A 21,383-nucleotide genomic window follows, 5' to 3' on the forward strand; every position below is an offset into this window, starting at 1 on the left:
TGACCTCATTTGGATTTTAGTGGCATTTCCTGCTAATAAATGCCCTAAATGGTACACACTGGCTCTTTTAAATGTTTACATTTCATCTAAGCCATAAAGCATTGGACCTTAGTAAACAACTCCTCTAATAAACATATCACATGTCACTAATACTCATCTGTGTGTGCATACCTTTCATGGCTTACATATTCACCTCACCAACATTTCAGTCAAAAGATTAAAAGTGTTTTGTCACAGAATAGTGTAAAAACAGCAGCCAAGGCACAAAACTAAAGCCCAGTGGAGCAAACTTGAACAAAAACCTTGTTGAGAGATCATGCTTCCTGTCACAATGATATTCAAAGTAGAAAAAGAAACACACGGTTTGAATCCATATTTCTATGAGCAGTACATTTCTTTGGAAGGGCATCGTTTTAGCAGACATGGGGAGTGCCTTCTCTACAGGATTATGTTCTTCTTTGTACACCAGGAGGCGCCATACCTCTTTTAAGAAGGGAGTTTAAACCTTACAGACAAAATCAAATCCTATCACAGAAAAATATAACTTTATCACCCCTAAGGGACTTCTGCAGTAGCCTTTTAGATTCTGCCACAGATTACAACAACATAAAAACTACCTGTTGAATAAATGGTTCATAAAAAATAGATATATAAAGTGGTTTATCAACAGATTTACTACAATCAATGTTCTTGATAGTCTATGTACAATCAACCATACCGTGTATGTGGATACAAAGCTGTGGGAGTGAATTACTACTAAATTAGTTTTAGGTTGCTCTCATTAAAACATCATCATACCATGAATTAGATAAGCGCATTTTGATTTTGGGGAAAATATGTGGAATTCCTTGTTGACCCAAGAACGGATAAATGCATTATACTAAGGTCCAGGCACTTGGATCCTTATGTATTTACAAACAAGTTATTAATACAATAAAAAGAAACCGCAGGAATACAAAATCTGCAAGAACAAAATGATTTGTCTCCTTGTTTTGCCAAATATATCGTTACAGTATGCAGCGGTATGGGTGACAGTAATGATGGCATTTCCTCCTAACGTCACACTGGGTGAGCAGATTTACAATCATCTTCGCTTCTTCGCCCTCTGTTTTTTTTTTTTTAAATAAGCAGGATGCAGGCATATCCTGTTCAGAAATCTTCGATGAACCGTGTCGGATGTACACAAGCCATGTGTACGCATCATATGTAGGAAATTACTAGTTATTCTTCAACAGGCAGAAGGACAAATATTTATATTTTCTGGCAAGGATCAGTCAACGTGGAAGGAGGCCGCTCCACTATCTAGCTTTGGGTAGTCTGCTGTTAATACTCCTCTGGTTGGTCAGGTTGTTCAGGACACAGTTGTTAGCCAGCGATGCCAGTTTAGAGTTGATTGTGCCCTTTCTTTGCTCCCAGCTGCACTCGTCCCCTTCTCCCTCAGGCTCCTCCTCTTCATCGTCAACCTCACTCTCCTCATCGCTACGTTCATCGCGCTCCACCTATGACGAAAGACATACGTTTAAATATACAAATCCTGGTGCCAAAGTGACTCATTCCCCCCGTTCCCTTTTCATTTGCAATCTTCTCACCTTGCCCAGGAACACAAACTTGTAGACCATACGCAGGATGAGATACGCCCAGAAGATGTGCAGTGCTTGCAGCACTAACAGAAGGCCGTTTAAGAAATAATAACCAAAGAAGGGCTGGAAGAATTCTAGAGACACCACCAAGGTTGTGTGGACCACTCTGGAAAACAAACAGTAAGACACCGTTTTAGTGTTGGCCCAGAACCAACTCTTCAAAGGAACACTCAAATACCGTTTTTCAACTCTTTGTTTGGAACAGTAAACCTTCTGCTTTCAGGTTAAGAAACCAGTGATGTCAGGTTGGTGGGAGAGAGAGAATAGGGCAAAGAGATCCTCGACAGTTCAACATAAGTAAACGGACCTACAAAAATGTGGCAGTGCATGATGTAATATGAAAATCTGTGTGAAAGTTGACCTATTGCTAGGACACGGAGTTGCAAACCATATGACCACTGCAAAAAAAAACTTGTTGACTCCCAAGTTTGAGGCTAAGTGCGATGCCATGTGTTTGTTGCAAGGGAATTTCAACATCTGGGAGAAGTTTTCTATTCCACCATGACATTTTTACCTGCCAGGAAACACCAGCAGCCTCGTCACCAGGAACACCAGAGAGAAGATGACAAACAGCGAGTCGCACGTCCTCGTCCAGCCAGCATAGTGTAACATCTTGGCAGACTTTCAGAAGAAAAGGTGCCTGTTAGTTATTCAAACCAAACTATCTTACATTTATGATTCATCTCTGCATACAATCCCAGGCTTTTCTCTGTTATTGTTTCTGGAACGACTTACAGTAAGCAGCCAAAAAGGGGTTCAGTGCATCAGACTTAAAGCCTTTTAGCTGCACGATAGTATCCCGAACCTACCTGACCTCATTTCATGAATTTTGGTTTGTTGGGACACAGAAAATATCAAAATCATTTACTCAAAGAAAGAATTATCACAAAAGATGAATATTCTAAATGTAAAAAAAAGTATATTTTGACATTACAATATACATATTATCACATGAGTGGCCGGACAGAGAGGAATGAATTACAATATAATATTCATTTCTACCAGTTCCCTTACTCAGAAACACATGCCTGGCTGTACAGGAGTTGCTGGCTGAATATGAAACCCACATCATCCCCTTCATGACTTTTATGAGAGCCCAGATGACACCCAGTCACGCCTGAGGTCACATGACTAGCTCCACATATTTCCTCAGCTCTGAGATGAAAGTAACAATCGTTATTTTCAGATGCTATCAGTGAAAGGTCACAGCCAGGAAAATCAGCCTCATAAAACTAGGGATATCTCGCTGAGGGACTTGCAGGAAACAAACAAAGGGTATTTGTATTTTTACCATACTACAATGCTCTTCTCTTTGCAGTTCAGTTCATACCGGACGTAGGTTTATTATGTGTTAGGTGTAAGAAAAGGAAAACTTCCGCAATAAACACACAATGGCTGTATTCAAGTCAAGACTCTTGTGCAATGTTTCAACACCTTGCCTGTGAGTTGAAGTACATTTTAATGATACATTTTCTGCTGTATATATATTTTCTCCTTCCCTTTTCTCCAACTTTAAGTACACAATCAATTCACAGAGACTGTGTGGTGGTTTACCTCGAGAAGGAAGTCAGAGGAGTCGTGCACCAGCATCACCAGAGTGCCAACCCTCACATAGTTGGCACAGTAGGAGAAACCGATGAGGAATATGGTGGCGATGTGATGAATTACCTGCTCCTTGAAGTCCTGGAAGGCACACATGAACACACACAGACCACACAGTATGAAGAAGATGTATAGCGTCATTACCAAGCCTTTGGTCTGCGGTCTTGAGTTGGTCATGAGTTGTGTCCAATTATTGGAAAGGCAGATGAACATGTTGTCTGGAGTGATTTGTTGTTGTGTTTCAAGCTCAAATATCTTTGATCAGCAGCTTGGAGCCTGAATCACACAAAACCACCATAGTCTTTTTCTCACTGAAATAAGGACATTTCCTAAGAAAGCTGCAGCAGCAGCAGCAGCAGTAAGCATCTCAGATGGTTTCCTTAAGACACAGAAACATGACAAATGAATTACATTCATTATTTCATGTAATTTCTAGCATCTTAGCAATATAGCAAAGTCTAACTGCATATTTTAAAAGTTGGTGTTCCTTCACATAATTCCTGGGTAAATGCATTTCTTTTACGTCATTGGATTTTACAGTGTGTGCTATTAAGATTTAGAATGCTATAACACTCTAAAATGAGAGCAAACGCAAAGTACACAAAGTTATGATGTTATCGGAGATAATCCAGTGCATAATCCGTATTAGCTATAATCGTGCAACATTCGGATTACACTGTGCAAAGTGTTTGAGTGATGACGTTTAGCTTTTTGGTGTTATTTGACTAAAAGTAAAAAACTCAGGCACAAAATGAGAGGAAATGTAGAGGAAACAATGTGAAAACCAGCAAGGTGTTGCTCTGACGTTTTAAGTTTAAATCCTTGAAAATCAAGCTCACGCTCACTTTTCGCTTGACGTCCACAGAGACGCTCAGAAGCAGCGACGAATAGAAGCCCATTTCCAAGATGTAATACCAGTAATGAGCCTCAGCCACGGGCTACAGAATGAGAGGAAGAGAGAAACAATAAGTCACAATGTACATTCAGTGGTATGTGGATGCAACAGAAGCATTTACAGGCAAAGCAAAACAATCCAAAAACATTCTGTGAAACTCTTCCCAGTTTCTGTAAAAATATATATTGTTTAATAGTAGAATTAGCTGATATTTCAGAGTAACTTTGGAGCCTCCGGGATGTGTGTTTTGGGAAAGATCTGAAGGTTTTGGGGGAATGTACAGTGGTGATGTCAAGCTCGTGTTTCCAAAGCTCTTAATGGTCATATAATAACTCCCTCACAGTCAAACACCTCTTGCAGAACACTCAACATTGAAAGTTTGCAGCAACACAATGGTAGGAAGTTGACTGAGGCCTTTAACCCTTAAATACACATCCTTTCTTTCGGTCAGCGGCCACAAGACCTCAGGAAAAGGAAAAAGGTCAGCGGCCGTGTTGCCTGCAGGAGCTGTTATCAGTCAGGCTGCATACAGAGAGATGGGGCTTTGCATTTTTGTCTCGTGTTTTCTGTTCGCGGTCATGACCCCACAAGTAAAGGCTGGCTTCTGCAGAGGAATGCCGACCTGCAGGCATACTTAACTGTCATCAACACAGCAGAGATATTAGCTTTACAAACACAGGGTAAACACATTAAGTGGGTGGAGTGTACTGACAAAACTGTACTATGAACAAAAGGTCTTCCTGGACTACTTTTATACGGACAAAAGACTTTGTTTTGTTGGGTCCCTCCCAGCTGCTGCTTTTCCTAATCACTTTTCTTTAAAAGGTGTTAGTGTTCGGCCCAGTTGTACTTGGTTGATATTTTGTAGGGCTGTATCTAGACATCCAGTGATAGAGCTGTCATTTACTTTTCAAATTGATTATTTAGCCGATAAATCGTCAGGAAATAATAAAAGAAATGCCCATTGCAAGTTAGAAGAGTCTAAGGAGACGTTTTCAATACCAGTGTTTAGTCCGACCAACAGTCCAAAGCCAAAAATATTCAATTTACAACCACATACAATTAAGAAAAGGAGCAAAACATCACATTTGATAAGCTAGAACAAGCAACTATTTGGCATTTTTGCAATTAACAACCAATTAACACATTATCAAAACTGTTGATTCAACCCTATTCTGTATCTAAATCAAAAGACACCAAAATATCAAGTCTTTAAAATAATGTCAAGTTCTTACTGGCTTTTATGGAATGAAAGAAAAGACAAACAAGCTACCTGATTTATGAGGCTACACTGTCTCTTGAAATCCTGCCTGACAATGTTTGACACCAACAAAATCAAAACTTGAATTTCAAATCAAGCTGTTTCTTGCTCACCTGTTTGGGATAACCCCTCCAACACTCCCTATGATCCCACAACCACGGAGTCTGTAAGAACAAAGAATCATCAGCAGAGTCCTCACATGCTACAAGCCATGGAAGTAAATACAGTTATACAGTGTGTGAGTATGACACCATATGATATTGTGAAATTTGTATACATTTCTGCTCACTTGTATTATTGCTCATATCCAATGACAAATCCAATACAGTTTCATTCCCACACATTGTATAAATACCTGTAATGTGTTTGAAATATTTTCAAAATAAATAAAAGCCACTAACAGACTCACATTAATTAAAGAGCCGAGCCCCGCAGTGAAGGATATGAGGTAAAAGACAAAACGCCAGCTGCACAGATACAAATAAACACCATCATTTGTTAGAGGCTGCGGAATAAATTAAATTGGTGAATTAGCTGAATTAGGAAGAAATGTAAGAAATGTAAAAGAGGCATGTTGAGAAGCAGGAATGTATTGACACGAATATGAAAGGTTTAATTTCAACACGCTGGATTTTACTGATGGAATTCCCACAAATTGTGTTAAAAACATAGAAGGCTCAGGCATAACATGGCTGTTAGTTTTTTTCCCCTTATAGGTAGACGTCATACCTCAGTAACAATATGTAAACGTGTGAGTGTTTAGGAAAATAAAAACTCACGAGGCTTCGCAGAACTTTTTGGTGTTGCTGGGTCGGTCCTGGTTCCTTCTGTGTCTGAACCAGGTCTGGATATTTCTCTGAGAGATTCCACACTGCTTCCCCAAACTCACCACCTCAATCTGAATACAGAAAAACACAAATACATATTTACACATGCACGCATAGAGGGTTAGACTTTTGCACAAAGCTGCTGTCTCACTCTCTGAGATGCAATATGTCACATATGAGACATTATCAGTCAAAGCCAGAGCTCACCCTGTGAGTTGTGTTACTACTTCATTACAGGAAAATGAAAAAAATCAACTCTGGCATGTGTTTGTGGCCTGGTATTTACATGGCTGAACAACAAAGGCAACAGACAGGTTCTACTGCTCCTGCTGCTAGACCAGGCCACATGGAAATAGACGATGTGCAAATAAGTCAGGGCACACAAACTATTTCCTATATTTCCTATTGTAGTGTTCTCAGTCGTGAAACTGAAAATGTACCCATATACTCAGAACATTACCCTCGGTGCTCTCAGAGTCATCTACAACGTCTCTCCAAATTCATTGTCTGTGGAGCAGTTTCAGACTTTATACTTGATGAGTTTTAGCGCTCTAGCTTTCGGATTTGGGAGAGAGTTGTTCATGTTTACTAATATTTTTGGACTTTTTTTAAATGTGCGTTGATCGTAAAGGAAGTTTACATTTTTCACACTGTAGAAGAGAAAATACCAAACATTTTAGTTTCCTGCTTAGTGACCAATGGTTGTATCTTTGTAACACAATCACTAAGCTTCAGTCTGACTTGTGAAATAGGTGAATTTATCTTGGGATTCGTTTGTTAACAGTTCCTTGTTCCAAGACAGCCGACAACCCATCCAAGAAAAACCTGCCAAACTATCATGCTCTTCAGCCAAGATGCAACCATACTCAGCACACACACACACACACTAATAACACATTTAGTACTACTCTGGATTAGTCAATCAGGCATTTCCAGTCCCTGTCAATTACAAACACACAAAACATGTAAATTATGTTTAAACTGCTGCATTATTAAAACTATATATAAAAAAATAAAATAAAACTACTTACAATAACTTATATAATAATACAATGGTGCCCTGTATGATGCATTTCACTAGCTCTAATTAAATTTTTATTTTTTTTAGGATGACTTTGTAACCAGGAACTATAAGAAGAAAAACAGCTTTTTGGCTAAACCTGGCACATTTACAGAAATGTTTATTAATGTGCACTGTCACCGTTGAATAAACCAATGAAACAATCAGTGTGATCACTAAGAAGATATCCTCCTTTACTTATTCTTTGAATTATGTTCAGTTCTAGTGTCTTTTTGGGGAGGATATTACTGAATATTACTGTGGTAATGTTTCTATTTTATTTGTATGTTTTTAGTATGGTATGTTTTTTTTTGTATATATGGTATGTTTTCTTCTAATGGACTTTGAGTATGTAAATAAAGATGAATTGACCTGGACTGTAGATCAAAGTATATATTAAAAATAGTCCACAAAATATAAAACGTAACGGCTGAATAGATTTTAGTCAGTAAATCAAACTGAAGGAATAAAAGTATGGCGACCTGAAATAGGATTTGGTACTTATTGGTAGGAGATTTTCTGTCGTAACAAAGGGAAGGCAGAACGGTCATACGAACTTGCGATGGTTGCCGACTTTTCTGTTTGTAGAAGGTCTCCAGCTTTGGGACAGAAGCGGCTCGAATCCGAATCCGGTCCTTTACACCTAAATGTTTGCTTAATGGGACAGCGATGAGCCTGAGAGGACAGAGAACAGGAGAGAAAAGAAGACAATGTTTCTTTTCATAACAACTCCAGTCTTGATAGTACAACAGGCTGGAATATAATTCTTGAGAGATTATTGTGGATTACATTAACAACTGTCCAATGTGATCCGACCACAGTGCAGTACAGAGTAATTGCAAAAAAATCGCTCCTTATGGTGCTCCTGACCGCTCCCATGGGCGTATTGTTATGTTTAACCACACAGCCTTTGTTAGATATGGCATCAAGAGACACTTGATCCGCATGTGTTTGTGTGTGTGTGTGTGTGTGTGGTGTGTGTGTATATATGTGTGTTACAAAAAGATGAAGACAGAACTACAGAGATAGGACAGTGTGAGTGTATTAGCACTGGAGAGGCTAATACACTCACACTGTCCTCTCTCTCAGTGTTTGTGTACTTGTACATCTATCTTTACGAGAAGCGATTTGAGTTTTCTACCTTCAGAGAGAGGACATTTTTGAACATTGAGGACAATTCAGCCCGGCCTCACATCTTCAAAGGCCTGTTTGAGGAGTCAGACTTGGTTTTAAGGCTCAGGATAGAATTAAGGTTTGGTAGGGTAAGGGTTGGGGTTAGGCATTTAGTTGTGATGGTTAAGGTTAGGGCAAGGTTAGGTAATGCATTATGTCAATGGGTGTCCTCGCAAAGATAGAAGTACAGGGAGATGTGTGTGTGCACATGCATAATCACATGTAACTCGATCTCTGAAATAATCATCCTAAAGTCGGCAGGGAGGGAGAGATAATGAGAAGGTCAGGCCAGCTTCACACAGAGACAAACATTGTCTCTGGTTACAGGAACCTCAGACACACACAGATACCTCAATAGAGGAAACAGCTGCGACCCGGGATGATCAAATGAGGACACACCATGTAACCTTCCAGCTGACTGATAGCCCCTAAGACTTAAGCAACACCTTCATACTTCACTGTCCACAACAACAACCAACACACAGTTGGACCACAGGCTACACACATGCCCAGCACTAACGCACACTGGTGCATGCTGGTATTTAGCATATGCTACAATTCACTGAACCCTGTTGTGCTACTAATACATCTAATGTTACTACTCTGCTAATAAATACCTGATGAAGGTACAAATGAGGCTATAAAGCAAACAATGGTACTGATCTTACACAGCTCACGCCAAGCAAACTCACGTTGTTTATCAATTAGGACAGGTAATACAGTAGCCGATAAGGGAAAGCATGCAAACACAAGCCTCCTGTTCACCATCACATGTGTCCGTCATTCTCAACCCTTCTCCTGTTACCAGTAAAACTAGTTAAGTGTAGAGGCAAGTTGCCTTTTACAGCAGCCCTGTTAACTTCTCAAGTTGCAGTCCCTTCACATAATACTGCACAGCAATACATTAAACTGACCTTGATAATGATTCATGTAATGATCAACTATAGCAGCAAATTCTTACATTCAAGAACCTGTAAGTATCACTTTTCTGCCAATGTTGCTTGTAAAATAGATCGACTAATATTGATTCATCTCACTCTGAGTGCTTTAAAGGATGACTGAGACACACACGCACCACTTTGAATCTTGTGTTTACCAACGATTTGCGAGTCTCTTGGAAATAAGTAATTCAGCATGAAAAAACACTAAAGGAAGAAATCTTAGTTAACGTCGACCAAAATGAACGATTATTGGCCAGATCGACTAAGAGGGGGCAGCCCTACATTTTAAAAGGCAGAGCCCGGTCCCTCTGGGAGAAAGGAGGGCTTTCACACAGTCAGCAGCTAAAACTGTCCACTCATGATGCCTGCGTTTCACTGCATGTCTGTTCCCTCCACCTACCGGGAGCACCAATGAAGGGTAAAGGAGCACATGATGCTGAGCTAGACAGGCAGCTTAGCAGGCAGAACACCAGCCAGCCACCATGACCACGGCCAAGAGGAAATGAGACACACACCATGTGTTTAAACATTTGCTTTCAGCTGGGGACAGACTCAAAGAAAAATACAATTTAAGATCCCCACAAATATCCACTATAAATATCGAAAACTTGCTGCTCCAGCGAGTCAAGTACACACAGACTTCCAAGTCACAGTAATGACGACAATGAAAAGGTAGATCTTGCAACTGTGATTTCATGGTCCAGTTGTGGATGGAGGCAGGTGCGTCTCACCTTTCAAAGACGTATCTGAGGGCTATAAAAATAAAGGCCAGTGGCAAGGTGTAGATGAGATCCCTGGGTAGAGGAAAGCGGCCTTCGTCTTCCTTCATCTCAATGTCCTGCCAGCTGATGCCAGGGGGAAGCCAGTACTCCTCCTGCCACAGCCACTCATTTAAAAGGGCCTCCATCCTGAGGAGAGGGGGACAGCAGTGTTTTATGTGAGTATTTGTCGAGCTTCCGAGCAGACCTGACCTTCTAAAACATTGATGCCTTATTCATATTTATGCTAAAAACAGCTACTAAGACCCTCACGATTAGTCCTGAAAGGGCACAGGGAACAAATCAGCATGTTCACACACATTAACTACTTCATCTATAGTTTTCTAGATGTTCTTAATTGATTAATTGCTGGTCTAAAAAAAGACAGAAAATACCAGTAAATAGGGGAAAATTCTGTTTAAATTTCACGGAGCTCAAGGAGGCATTTTCTAATTCCTCGTTGTATCCAACCAACAGTCCAAAACCCAAAGATATTCCGTTACAATCATATAAGAACAGAAGCTGCAACATAGAATCTTTGGCATGTTTGCCTGAAAAACAATGATGCTTTTTTAGAATAGCTGCAGTTTAACTTTCTGTCAGTTGACTGATCGATTAATCCACCAATTGATTTAGCTCTACACAACACGTTCATTGGTTTGACCAGAAAATCACAGCAAGAACTGTGGGCAACATTACAGAACGATTTGCCGACATAACGAAACACAAGTCTATCCCATGTATGAGTCTCTGCATGTATCCCAACAAGACCTGAACAACGCAGCCTTGATGCATGAATGGCTTATACTCTCAAAAAGCACACTCGCGCTTATACGCACGCACGCACGCACGCACGCACGCACGCACGCACGCACGCACGCACACACACACACACACACACACACACACACACACACACACACACACACACACACACACACACATGTAGGCTACACATTCATAGACGCAAACACGATTATGCAATTATGTAACCACATGTTCACATCTGATCGATTTGAGTTTAAAAGCTGTTTTTACAGAGTCACATTGATTTAGGCGGTTCAGCATGACAGCGTATAAAGCCTGCAGACTGCTGGCAGTACAAACCAAAGCCACCTGCGCGAGGCGCAAGCAGAGACATACCTACAGAGACACATAAATCAGGTTATATGCTGAAAACACGCCGCAAACTATCCACAATAATCCCATTAAATCTGTCTGCCCACCTCTCACATTCCGCTGCAGCCAAATAGCCTCGAGCTAAAAGCCCCATCAACAGACAGCCAATCTATTGAATCACATTTATCCATGTGATATTCCAGAAACTCCGTAAAACCGACCGAGCATTGCTCCAGAAGAGAATATAAATTGCGGTTACCTGTCCGCTCTCCAGCGATGGAGATGGGAAGCGCACAGCAGCAAATGGTGGGGGAGGAGCTTGTTTGACGCAACCTGCTCCTGCTGAGGGAGGAGAGAGACGCGCGCTGTCATCGACGTCATCTCATTGAGTTTTGTGTCACCCTGCATGAGATATGGTTGTCATTTCTTACCAGTCACTGTGATATTTTGTTTTAGTGCATGTTGTCATTGTCTGTTGTGATAATCCTCCTTGTCACCGAGACATTGGAGAGCGAGAATAAAAAGGAAGCAGCGCTTTCATCAATGATTAAAAAAAAAAAAAAAAAATATTTACACATGTGTCATTCTTCAAAGTATCTCCTTACTGTAGAGCACATAAAATAGTAGTAGCAAAACACTAAACAACAGAGAGGAGTAAAGGAGATCACACAAATGTATCAGGGTTTTGCAAAACATACACACAGCAGAGAAGAACATAATGGGCATGTGTTTAGGGGAAATCATATATTTTATATAATTTGAGTTGTCTAAAACTGTCTTTATGACATTAGGGAATATTACCTGAGTACTGTTAGTATTTACCAAAACATGGAACTTTCAACAACCATGTGTTTCATATTGTTACTCATGGGCTTAGGATATATTATTGGCATACAGTTTAGTAATGTTCATTTTTAACTACACTGTGGGGATATTTCCTATCTCTGATATCATTCATCAACCAGAGTTCACGATTAGAAAGCTGATAAGGTTTGGAGACATGCTCACATGACACTGCTTTTCATACCAATCATACTCTAACAGTGCTTACAGAGAGGAGCAGTTGTTTATGTAGACATTCACACTCTCCTTTCTTGTTTCTCTTTGTATAACAAATTGAATCTATGAATCCTGTTATGGTTACGAGGCAGGTATGGGATATATGATGCTGTATGTAATAGACATTCATGTCTTTAAAACATTCACTAGAGGGTGTATATAAAGGTGTAGATGTGGTTATAAAGAAATAACTGCCCAATGTCACACAATCTTTAACCTCTTTAAGTAATACAGTCAGGAAGTAGTGAGTGTTATTCCAGGTATTTCCCTCTACACAGACAATGACTGGCTTTTTTGCCTCTGCCCAATGTTCTATATAGAGCGTAAAGGGCCAGGCCCTGAAGGACATTAAATGCAGAATATTCACTGTTACCCTCCATCTGTGGGTGCCAACAGATTCTTGTCACCACCACCTTCTGAGTTGTTCACTTTGTGGATGCAGGGCAACCCTGTAGAGTAGGCTGCTCTGCTCTGCCTGTGCTCGTGAGGGTAACAATGTGCTATTTGCTTTCATTTTCTAAGAATGCCTGGCTCTCTGCGTGTGCTTCTCTAAACCAACATGAGTCTTTATTTTCTTGTCCTCTGCTTTCGTTCTGCAGGACTTGTTCAAGTCTTAGTATGTGAACATGAGCAGGAGTCGAGCATGATTCAGACAGAACATTTGACTGATGCAGCAGCTGTGATGGAGAGATGAAGAGGACTGGTCCTGCCACAGGATCAATTACGTACTACAATGTTACAATTGATTTGCCGCCTTTAATTACCAGAGTTGCACCACAGAAACAGATAAGCATTCTGTTTGACAGGCGTAATTGTGATGCCGTGACGATATCATCTCTGCAGCGAGGACAGGGACACTTTCCGCCAGCTGAGTGAGTTCTGTTATCACTGCATGTTTGTTGTGTTGGCCAGCTGTGGTATTTTTCACATTCCAGAGCTAACGCTTTTTTTTAATGTCCTCATACCCGAAGCATTACCCGTTTCCTATATTCTCACATGAGCACACCTGTACTAACATGAACCGGATGCGGCTTATAGAGTGGTTTTCTCCTGGATGCTGGTGTCAGTGTGTGAGTTTGTGTTGGATATTAATTTGTATATCGAGCGGCACATTGGTGCCAAAACAAATGTGACAACCACTGAGTTCATTTCCTGTTTAGGTAAGGTTGTACATATTAATTAAATGCGAACGTACAGAGCGACAGTTTGAATTTGTTCATGTGTAAATGTAGCCCAGCCTGTATAAATATTCAATCTACATGTTCAGAAACATTGAATCCCTGCTGCCTTTCCCTGTGTGTCATTGGCATTCACATGCTTTATTTTGTCACCTTTTTATTATTCATCTCCGCTGTGATGAAGCTTTCTCTGCATTCTACTGACTGAATGCAGTTTTTTTTATTGCCGTGATCTGCAGCCACAAGGGAGGCTACACCATGCAAAACAATTAGAATAAAATATATATACAGACGATCTTTGACAAAGGTAAATCACCCCAGTGGTGGTTGAGCTAAATGCTATTATCAACAAGTTAACAAGCTGATAATTACTGATAACGTGCTGGTGTGTAGCAAGTATGCTGTTAGCGTGTACACCGCTAATTAGCACTAAACACAAAGGTCAGATGGGAATGACAATAGTTTTGATTTAAATAAATGTATTGGACTTGATGATGGCGCCTGGAAACTTAACAGAAACTTCAGTCATTATATAATTCATCCTGATAGGATCATGAATGTGTGTGCCACATTTTCAGGCAATCCATCAAATAGTTAATCAAGTAATGTTGAGGTTGCACTTTAACACACAGATGTGGATCTAATGATTGTAGATGAAAAGTCAGTGGGGTCACTGTATGAGTCATCACCACCACTGTGAGCCAGGAATGGCATGGCAATCCATCCAATAGTTGTTGAGAAATTACAGTTTGCACCAAAGTTTTGGACTGACTTACAGACAGACTGACATTGCCATCCATAGAGCAATCCTGTTACCAGGGCTAAGAAAAACACAACCACCATGTTCATCTACATCCGGCTACCTTTCCCCGGGCTCTGCAGGCTTTGAGGATTTCGGGCCTTGAGGAGTAGGGACCGAGAAGGCTTCTGCAAGACCCCCGGTCCTTGGCTTTGTACCTCTCTGTCTGGGCCAAGAATAACACAGCCGGGGAGGTGGGGAATGTGCACAGGAAACCAGTGCTTTGCAGCAACAGCAGCGGTGGCGGCTCTGAGCCTGCTGAGCTGAGCTGCTGAGGACCTGGATAGAGCACAGCCACGTTTCAGCTGGGGCCGGGGGAGCTCCTGCAGGAAGCACATACATTGCTTTCCCACAGGACCCTTAATGGAGATTACGGTGTGCAGAAAAGCACACATGCACATTTGCCCATTAGCTGTTTGTCTAGACACACACAAGCTTACACAGGCATATTTCTATAGACACACGATGATGTTCCTGCATTTCATCAAATTGTGTTCATTCCCTTTCTTTCTCTTTCACTAGCGCACACGCATAGACACACAGTCTCAAGCTCCCCTGATCTTTGTGTCCAGTATCCCCCTGGTCTCTCTGCGCTTTGACAATCCCTGGCATCCTCTTCTCCTGCTCTCTGCCAGGTGTTTTGTCGGCACCCTGTGGCCGCCAACACAACAGGGCCTCTGTTCTCTGCTCCCGGTGGAAGAATGCATGCTCTCTTTCTGTGTTTCCCCTCTTACCTCCTCTATTAATGTCTCTCCCGGAGCATTCTCGAGCTCTCCACTGTTGTCTCTCATTCTTTTGTCTGTTGATTTTGGCGTCAGTTCTCCCTCGGACCCCCAGAGTGAAGCCAGTTAACTCTCCAGCTCTAAGCTCTAAAGACAACAGTGCACGGGCCACCACTTCAACACAAACTCTATCTGAGACCAGGCTAACACAACAACTGGAGGCATGCAGTAAGAAATGGTGGTGGTCCAGGGGTAATTGGAAGTGTCCCTAATGAACAATTTGTGACCTCATTCCTTCACTGGACTAAAAAGGCATACCACCTCATTCCAGCAGAGGGTGCCAGACATTACAGGATCTGCAGATGTCTCCAGCATGCAGTACATGGATGGCCTAAACCTAACTGTATATAAAGTAGCCTTAAGCATCAGTATAGATAATGTAATTGATCTTATAAAAGGTATTTTGAATACAAGTACCTTTACTTTTAAAACTGTAAATTTAGCTCATACAACTTTACTTGTAATTAAATATTTTTTCATTGTGTTATCAGTACTTTTGCTTGAGTAAAGGATCTGAGTACTTCTTTCATCACAGCTATCCCCAAATGCTTTCATGTCAAAATGTACTTGAATTTTTGATAACGAGTTTCTGCCGTGGAAGCAAGAAGATGTGACACACTACAACCAGCTGTATGGGTATTCCTCACGTTGCATGTTTTTGTGTGTCTGCGTACAGACGTGTGTTTGTGTGTTCATGTGCTTGTGTGCTTTGTGAAAGCTACATTTCCATCCTGAGGAGGTAAACATCATTAAACTTCAAGTGAGCAAGTTTGAATGTCACGTATAAAGTCAGCTACAAAGCCTCTCTCACCCACCTGTTTACAGCCTTAATTAACAGGCAAACTTCAAGTCAGATGGAGGCTATGTCATCGGCTGTGTCGGGCAGGGGGTCAGTCTCTTACAGCTTCACTCTGGAAGTATTTAAGAGACCCTGAGGTCATAAGACATAACGTCCCGGAGGTTGTTACTCTTATAAACTGTACAATAGAGGAGGTAAAAAAAAAGAAAAAGAAACACAACATACAAGTTTAATTTATTTTAACTTAATTAGAGTTTTATGAAGGTAAAATGAAGGCTCATTTTAAATTGTATGTGCAGGTGTGTCCTTCATGTCAAAGTGAATGGAAACATTGTCTGAAACAATGAAGACTAGAAAAGTAAGTGGTTGAGAAAAACAAGCTACCACCAAAACCACGACACAACAAAAGACCATTTCAATCCATAAAACGATCAACCTTACCGAAATGCTCTGTATAATCTGAACCATATTTGAAAAGGGACAAATAAGAACATCAGGGGAAAGGGAATGTTTTGAAAACATAACTATATTTCAATAATAGCAACAGAAAAGAACAAACTTGAGTCATGTCTTGCATTTCTAAATACTTAGTATTGTTTATTTCAATAAACATGAAACACAGATGTGAGGTTTAAAAAAACGCCAGTATGAGACAAGTTGAACGAAGCCAAAAGTCTGAAACTTCTCAACCTGAATTATGAATACTTTCTTGTGATTCTATAAACATTTTGTTGTTTCATGCGATTTTCTTTGTGGTAAAAGTTTCCCATTCAGATCAATGTGTGCTCAGACAATATTACCTGACCCAGGTTTGTATTTTTGACATTTGGATACCGGCGTCTTCCACCCAACAGCTCTGAAACGTCTGTAAAGAGAAACCAGGTGAAGCTGAGCGGTAACATCTTTGCTATCAGCCATTGCCTCCTTTCCCAGCTAACGGTGCACCTCCCTAATGACCTGTTATTATGTCCAGCTGCTGTACAGCTACTTTTGTTCGGGGTAAAGGTCACAGGTATTCACATGTATAGGTCTGTCTCGTTGCATTCTTCAGCAGTGAATGCTGTCCTATATTTCTGCTGAGTTCTGTCCCAGTTTCCATTCAAAATCCTCAAATTCTGATCATTTCAAGATCAAATGATTCATGCAAATCTTTCAGAGAAAGATAAACCTAGAAAAAGTGGATTTTTTCAAATGGGACAAAGCCATGATTGACAGATTTAGAACATGCCATTCGCATTTTCCACCTTTATTTGTATTAGTCAGTATGATACATCTGAGACCTCTACGTATTGCAATAAGGGGTGGACAGCTGCAGAAAAAGAATGTTTCTGACAGGAAATAATTCAACTATGTCCACTTATTCATAAACAGTTAGAACCACTTAATTCAGAGGATAAGGCTGGTGCTCTCCTCTAATTGTCTTATTGTCAACAAAGACACCAAACAGACAATGCATTCGTCTCTCATGTCGTTTTTACTACCCAACCCTCTCTGTGGCTCTCAGACACAAACCAATGTGTTCCTACTGAAATCTGGCAAGCTGGGATTAATACACACTCACACTAGTATTTCTGTCAGCAGGATGATGCATGAGACCTTGACTCAAAATACTCCGCAGGGCCCATGTTTATTGTGATGAATAAACATGTCACCCAGTGCCAAGTTGTGGCTCACTGATGAGTTTTGAATAATGTTTGGACAATGATGGTATACGGGACCTTGAATAAGCTTCCTGAGGCTTTGACAACATAGGCCATACCTTTGAGTTGGATGTGTTCTTTGTTGGCGTTGTTCTTTTCATGGGTTTTGTTGATTGCCTTATCCTTTAACATTTCTTGAGTGTTTGTGTGTTGTTCATATTGTTTAGGGCAATCACACTATCATTTGGAAACAAGAAAGACTCTGTGGAATCCATGAACTAAGATGCCAAAATCAAATGGAAACCATCGCCGCTTGCCATGTTGAGTTTGCACATATTGTTCCTTTTCGCTTTAATTTCCAGATGAGCTTAATTTTGTCATAGTTTAAAATAAAAATGTGCCCTCATCCAGAGAAAATGTTCCCTGCTATCCCAGCAACCTTTACCTTTTTACTCAATCATTCTCTGTCTTGTCCTTCAACTGTCGGCAAGGCTCCAGACCTCTTACTAATAACATTCGAGTCTGGACAAATTTCTTAAAGATTGGCAAAGACACCCCCTTTAAAGTCTGGATTCAGCAAAAATGAACGAGCCGGCTAACTTCCGGTTAACCCTCTGCTAACTTGAATGAGGATAAAATAATTGAATTGTGTGGCCCTTCTAGACTTTCCAAATGTTATCGGACCGAATTGATCAAATTCTGATAGTGAAATTAGTCACTTTGTGGACATTGTGATGCTCAAAACCATTTATACACGGGTTAACAGCCTCAACAGTAGCAATGGAGTGGGCTACGGCGGAGCCTTTGGCATGAGCCCAAGTTTAACTGGAACACGTAGAAAGCACACTCTCATGCGCACGCAAAAGGAGAAATGTAAAGACACAGACAGGCGGCTAGACGGAGGAAACGTAATGGATATTTTGCCGGTCCACCAGACCAGGATTTGTCTTTGTATAACAGACGGCCAGTACACCCCTGCTAGCAAACTGTGGTAAGTAAGTGTTATAACTTGCAATCGAGCAGCAGCACCACAGATTCTCTGTGCTCTAGTTTTTATATAGTGTTAGGGCAGGAGTTACGCTAAGGATGGCTCCAGTACGTCAACGAGCCATAATCAAGGCCTACCTAAAAAAACTGTTTAACTCCATTATTCAGTACCATACAGTTTACAGTCTTTTTATTCGTTTTCAGTCATTATTTTTCGAACATTTCTGACAAATTTCAGTTTTCGCTCTTCACAGACTTTAATAAACCTCTCTGTAGTCCCTGTCGCGTGAGTCCGTCTCCATCCCAGCTGCCTTCAGCCTCGTCCCTCTGCTTTACAGGTCGGAACTTGCACAGCTGCCTCTCCCCACCGCTTCTCATTGTCTTCCGGTGACATCATTGAATTACTCACAGCAGCACATCTTTCATCATCATCTCAGTAATGATTATCATTATCATACCCCCATTAAGGCCTCTGCGACTGCATCATATTTGGCTAACTTCCCTCCTGGTCAGGAGGAAGAAAAAAAAACCTTCAGTGGGGATGACAAGGAGGATAGACTGGGTTTGGGTGAGGAGGCATGTGGAGGAAGATCGAAGACTGGTGGGGTTGGAGGAGCCTATTTTGGAGTCTAATGGAAAAACCTTGTAGCCAACCGCTGCTTGTACTTACTCTGAGGAAAGGCTGTGGCAGAATCTGCCACCTGAAGACTGTGAGCATGATATTACACTTTCCCTCATGATTACCAAGTAAATAATAATCACTTTGATCATCTTGTTACCATTCTGTCGTCATCATTCTCAATACAGACATATCACTGCTGTCAGACACATAACCAGGTGCTGTCTTCATTCCTCTTTCCACCACCTCACTTGTATGTCCTTTTGGTTTCGAAGTGGTTTAAGGCAATTACATACCGCGTCATTTACATTATCTCACGAGTTTGATTCACGGCCATTGTTCAAGTAGGTAATGACTGTGTTGTCTTCACAATGGGCTGCGCTGACCACTCACAATGACGGGAACGGTCACTCCACAGCGGCGCTCTTATCTAACATCAGTAATGACAGTCGGGAATGTGTTGCAGCAGTAACAAACGCTGTTACCTTGTTTTCACAACCCTCCTGTAGCAAGAGGGCAGGGCTGCTTTGGCTTTCTGATGGAAGTATCTGTCGTGTTTATGCTCATGACAGAGAATGATTTGACTCACCATATGTTTTGTATAAAAACTAGCTCCATGTGTTTTCATAATGTGTATTTTGAATGGGGTTTGGCTTTGACATTGCTTCCCATGGTGAAAATGTAATGTCGAGAATCAAAGCCAAACATGAAATGTCAGTGGCATATGTTACATTTCAATCTCATCACGGCAGTATACAGCAGGGGTGCTCAACTGGATGTTTCCATGATGTGGCCTGCGATCTCTGCTGAGGTCTTATGTCAACAAGACTTTGCAGATTTTAAACAATGTAAAACCTCACACACCTCTTGAAATGACTCTTTCTGTTGTTTTTTTTCACTTGTTCTGACTCATCCTGTTAATATCCCCTTAGTTTTTACTCTTTCTTCCCCAATACTTATCTTTGATTGTTGTCATAAAAATCTATCCCTGCAATAATCAGTTCCTCAACGACGCATTAGGTCATTATTTTTCCTTTCCTTTCCTTTGTTTGCTGCTTCATATCTCCTCATCTCCTCTCCCCTTCCCTTGCTCCATTTCTTCTCTCTTCTTGGCTCCTGACCCCTGCTGTGTGTATGAAACTTGACTGATCCCACTCAGGAATTTGCCCTATATCGCCAGAGTTGGGGCCCGTAGCTGTAAATCACATGACCAGTATGTGGGAACAGCCGTAATGAAGATGGACGGACTGGAGAGAGAGCTGACAGAGCTGACTGCATTCCTCAGCTTAGTCCTCTGATTAGGGTGATCACACCCACACCCACACACACTTATGTATATAAAGTCATTTCAAACCACTACCTTAACATAGCCTAATATAACCTTATTATGAAATATTTCCACCATAATGAGGGCCCTAACTTGACTTTCAGACTTTCAAACTTCGCAGGGCACATTCAAACCACCAGCCTTCAACTAGTACCAGATGCGGGAGACCATGTTATAGAAAGGCTTACACACACCTCCTACGCGAGACCACACACCTCCACAGTCACGTCTCGGCACTTTTCACTTCCAAGTAACATTACAGGAAGTCTCGGGAAATTGATGGCCAAGTTTACTCTGTGTTAAGGATCCGTTTTAAACAGGTTTTTTCACAACTTTGGAGAGGCAACAATTCAAAGAACCACAAATATGATGATGGACTGTCAGTTCAGCGACCTCACAGGCTCTCTCAAGAGTTCACTGAGTCTATCACAGACTCAACCAGACACTCAAAGCAACAAATATTGACTCTAACAGATCCTATGTCTTTCCTTGGTGTTGGGCTGGCAGAGCAAACAGCTGGACTGCTGCGGCACCGCCCTTCATCCTGAGAAACCGCCCTCCCACCCCCAGGCCTCTGTCTGCTCGTTCACCTACAGTACTGCTTTCTTCATGTGGGGTGGGGTGGGGGGCCCTCGACACTTCAAAGCGCCCTGTGTGGGAGCTCCAGTGGGGTGACAAGCAGCCACAGCCCAGCTGAGCAGGATCGCACATGCAACGCCAAGCAAACACATGTTGGAGGCTGGGTGGGAGGGACTTCTAGTTTTGAGTGAATGAGTGAGTGAGTGAGTGAGTGAGTGAGTGAGTGAGTGAGACCCATGTCTATAAAAATACAGATTACTGTGAGTAATCAGGTTGAGGCAGGAACTGCATCGATTTGTTGTATTTGTCAAACCCCTCCACAAAATCATTTGACATCA

The 21,383-nt window shown here is 41.3% G+C and overlaps 1 protein-coding gene across 1 annotated transcript; it reads right to left on the bottom strand.

The window, feature by feature from the left end:
- Positions 1–1,176: 1,176 nt before the first annotated feature.
- On the bottom strand, positions 1,177–10,306 carry cers4a (ceramide synthase 4a; the record flags this gene model as incomplete). Its single annotated transcript, XM_079157257.1, has 10 exons — positions 1,177–1,499; positions 1,590–1,746; positions 2,155–2,261; positions 3,195–3,323; positions 4,088–4,180; positions 5,512–5,562; positions 5,808–5,865; positions 6,178–6,296; positions 7,843–7,960; positions 10,131–10,306. 10 exons carry the CDS (start codon positions 10,304–10,306, stop codon positions 1,299–1,301), a joined length of 1,209 nt encoding a protein of 402 aa, XP_079013383.1. The 3' UTR covers positions 1,177–1,298.
- Positions 10,307–21,383: the final 11,077 nt, after the last annotated feature.

The sequence above is a fragment of the Pholis gunnellus genome (assembly GCF_910591455.1).
Source record: "Pholis gunnellus genome assembly, chromosome: 4".
Taxonomy (NCBI): domain Eukaryota; kingdom Metazoa; phylum Chordata; class Actinopteri; order Perciformes; family Pholidae; genus Pholis; species Pholis gunnellus.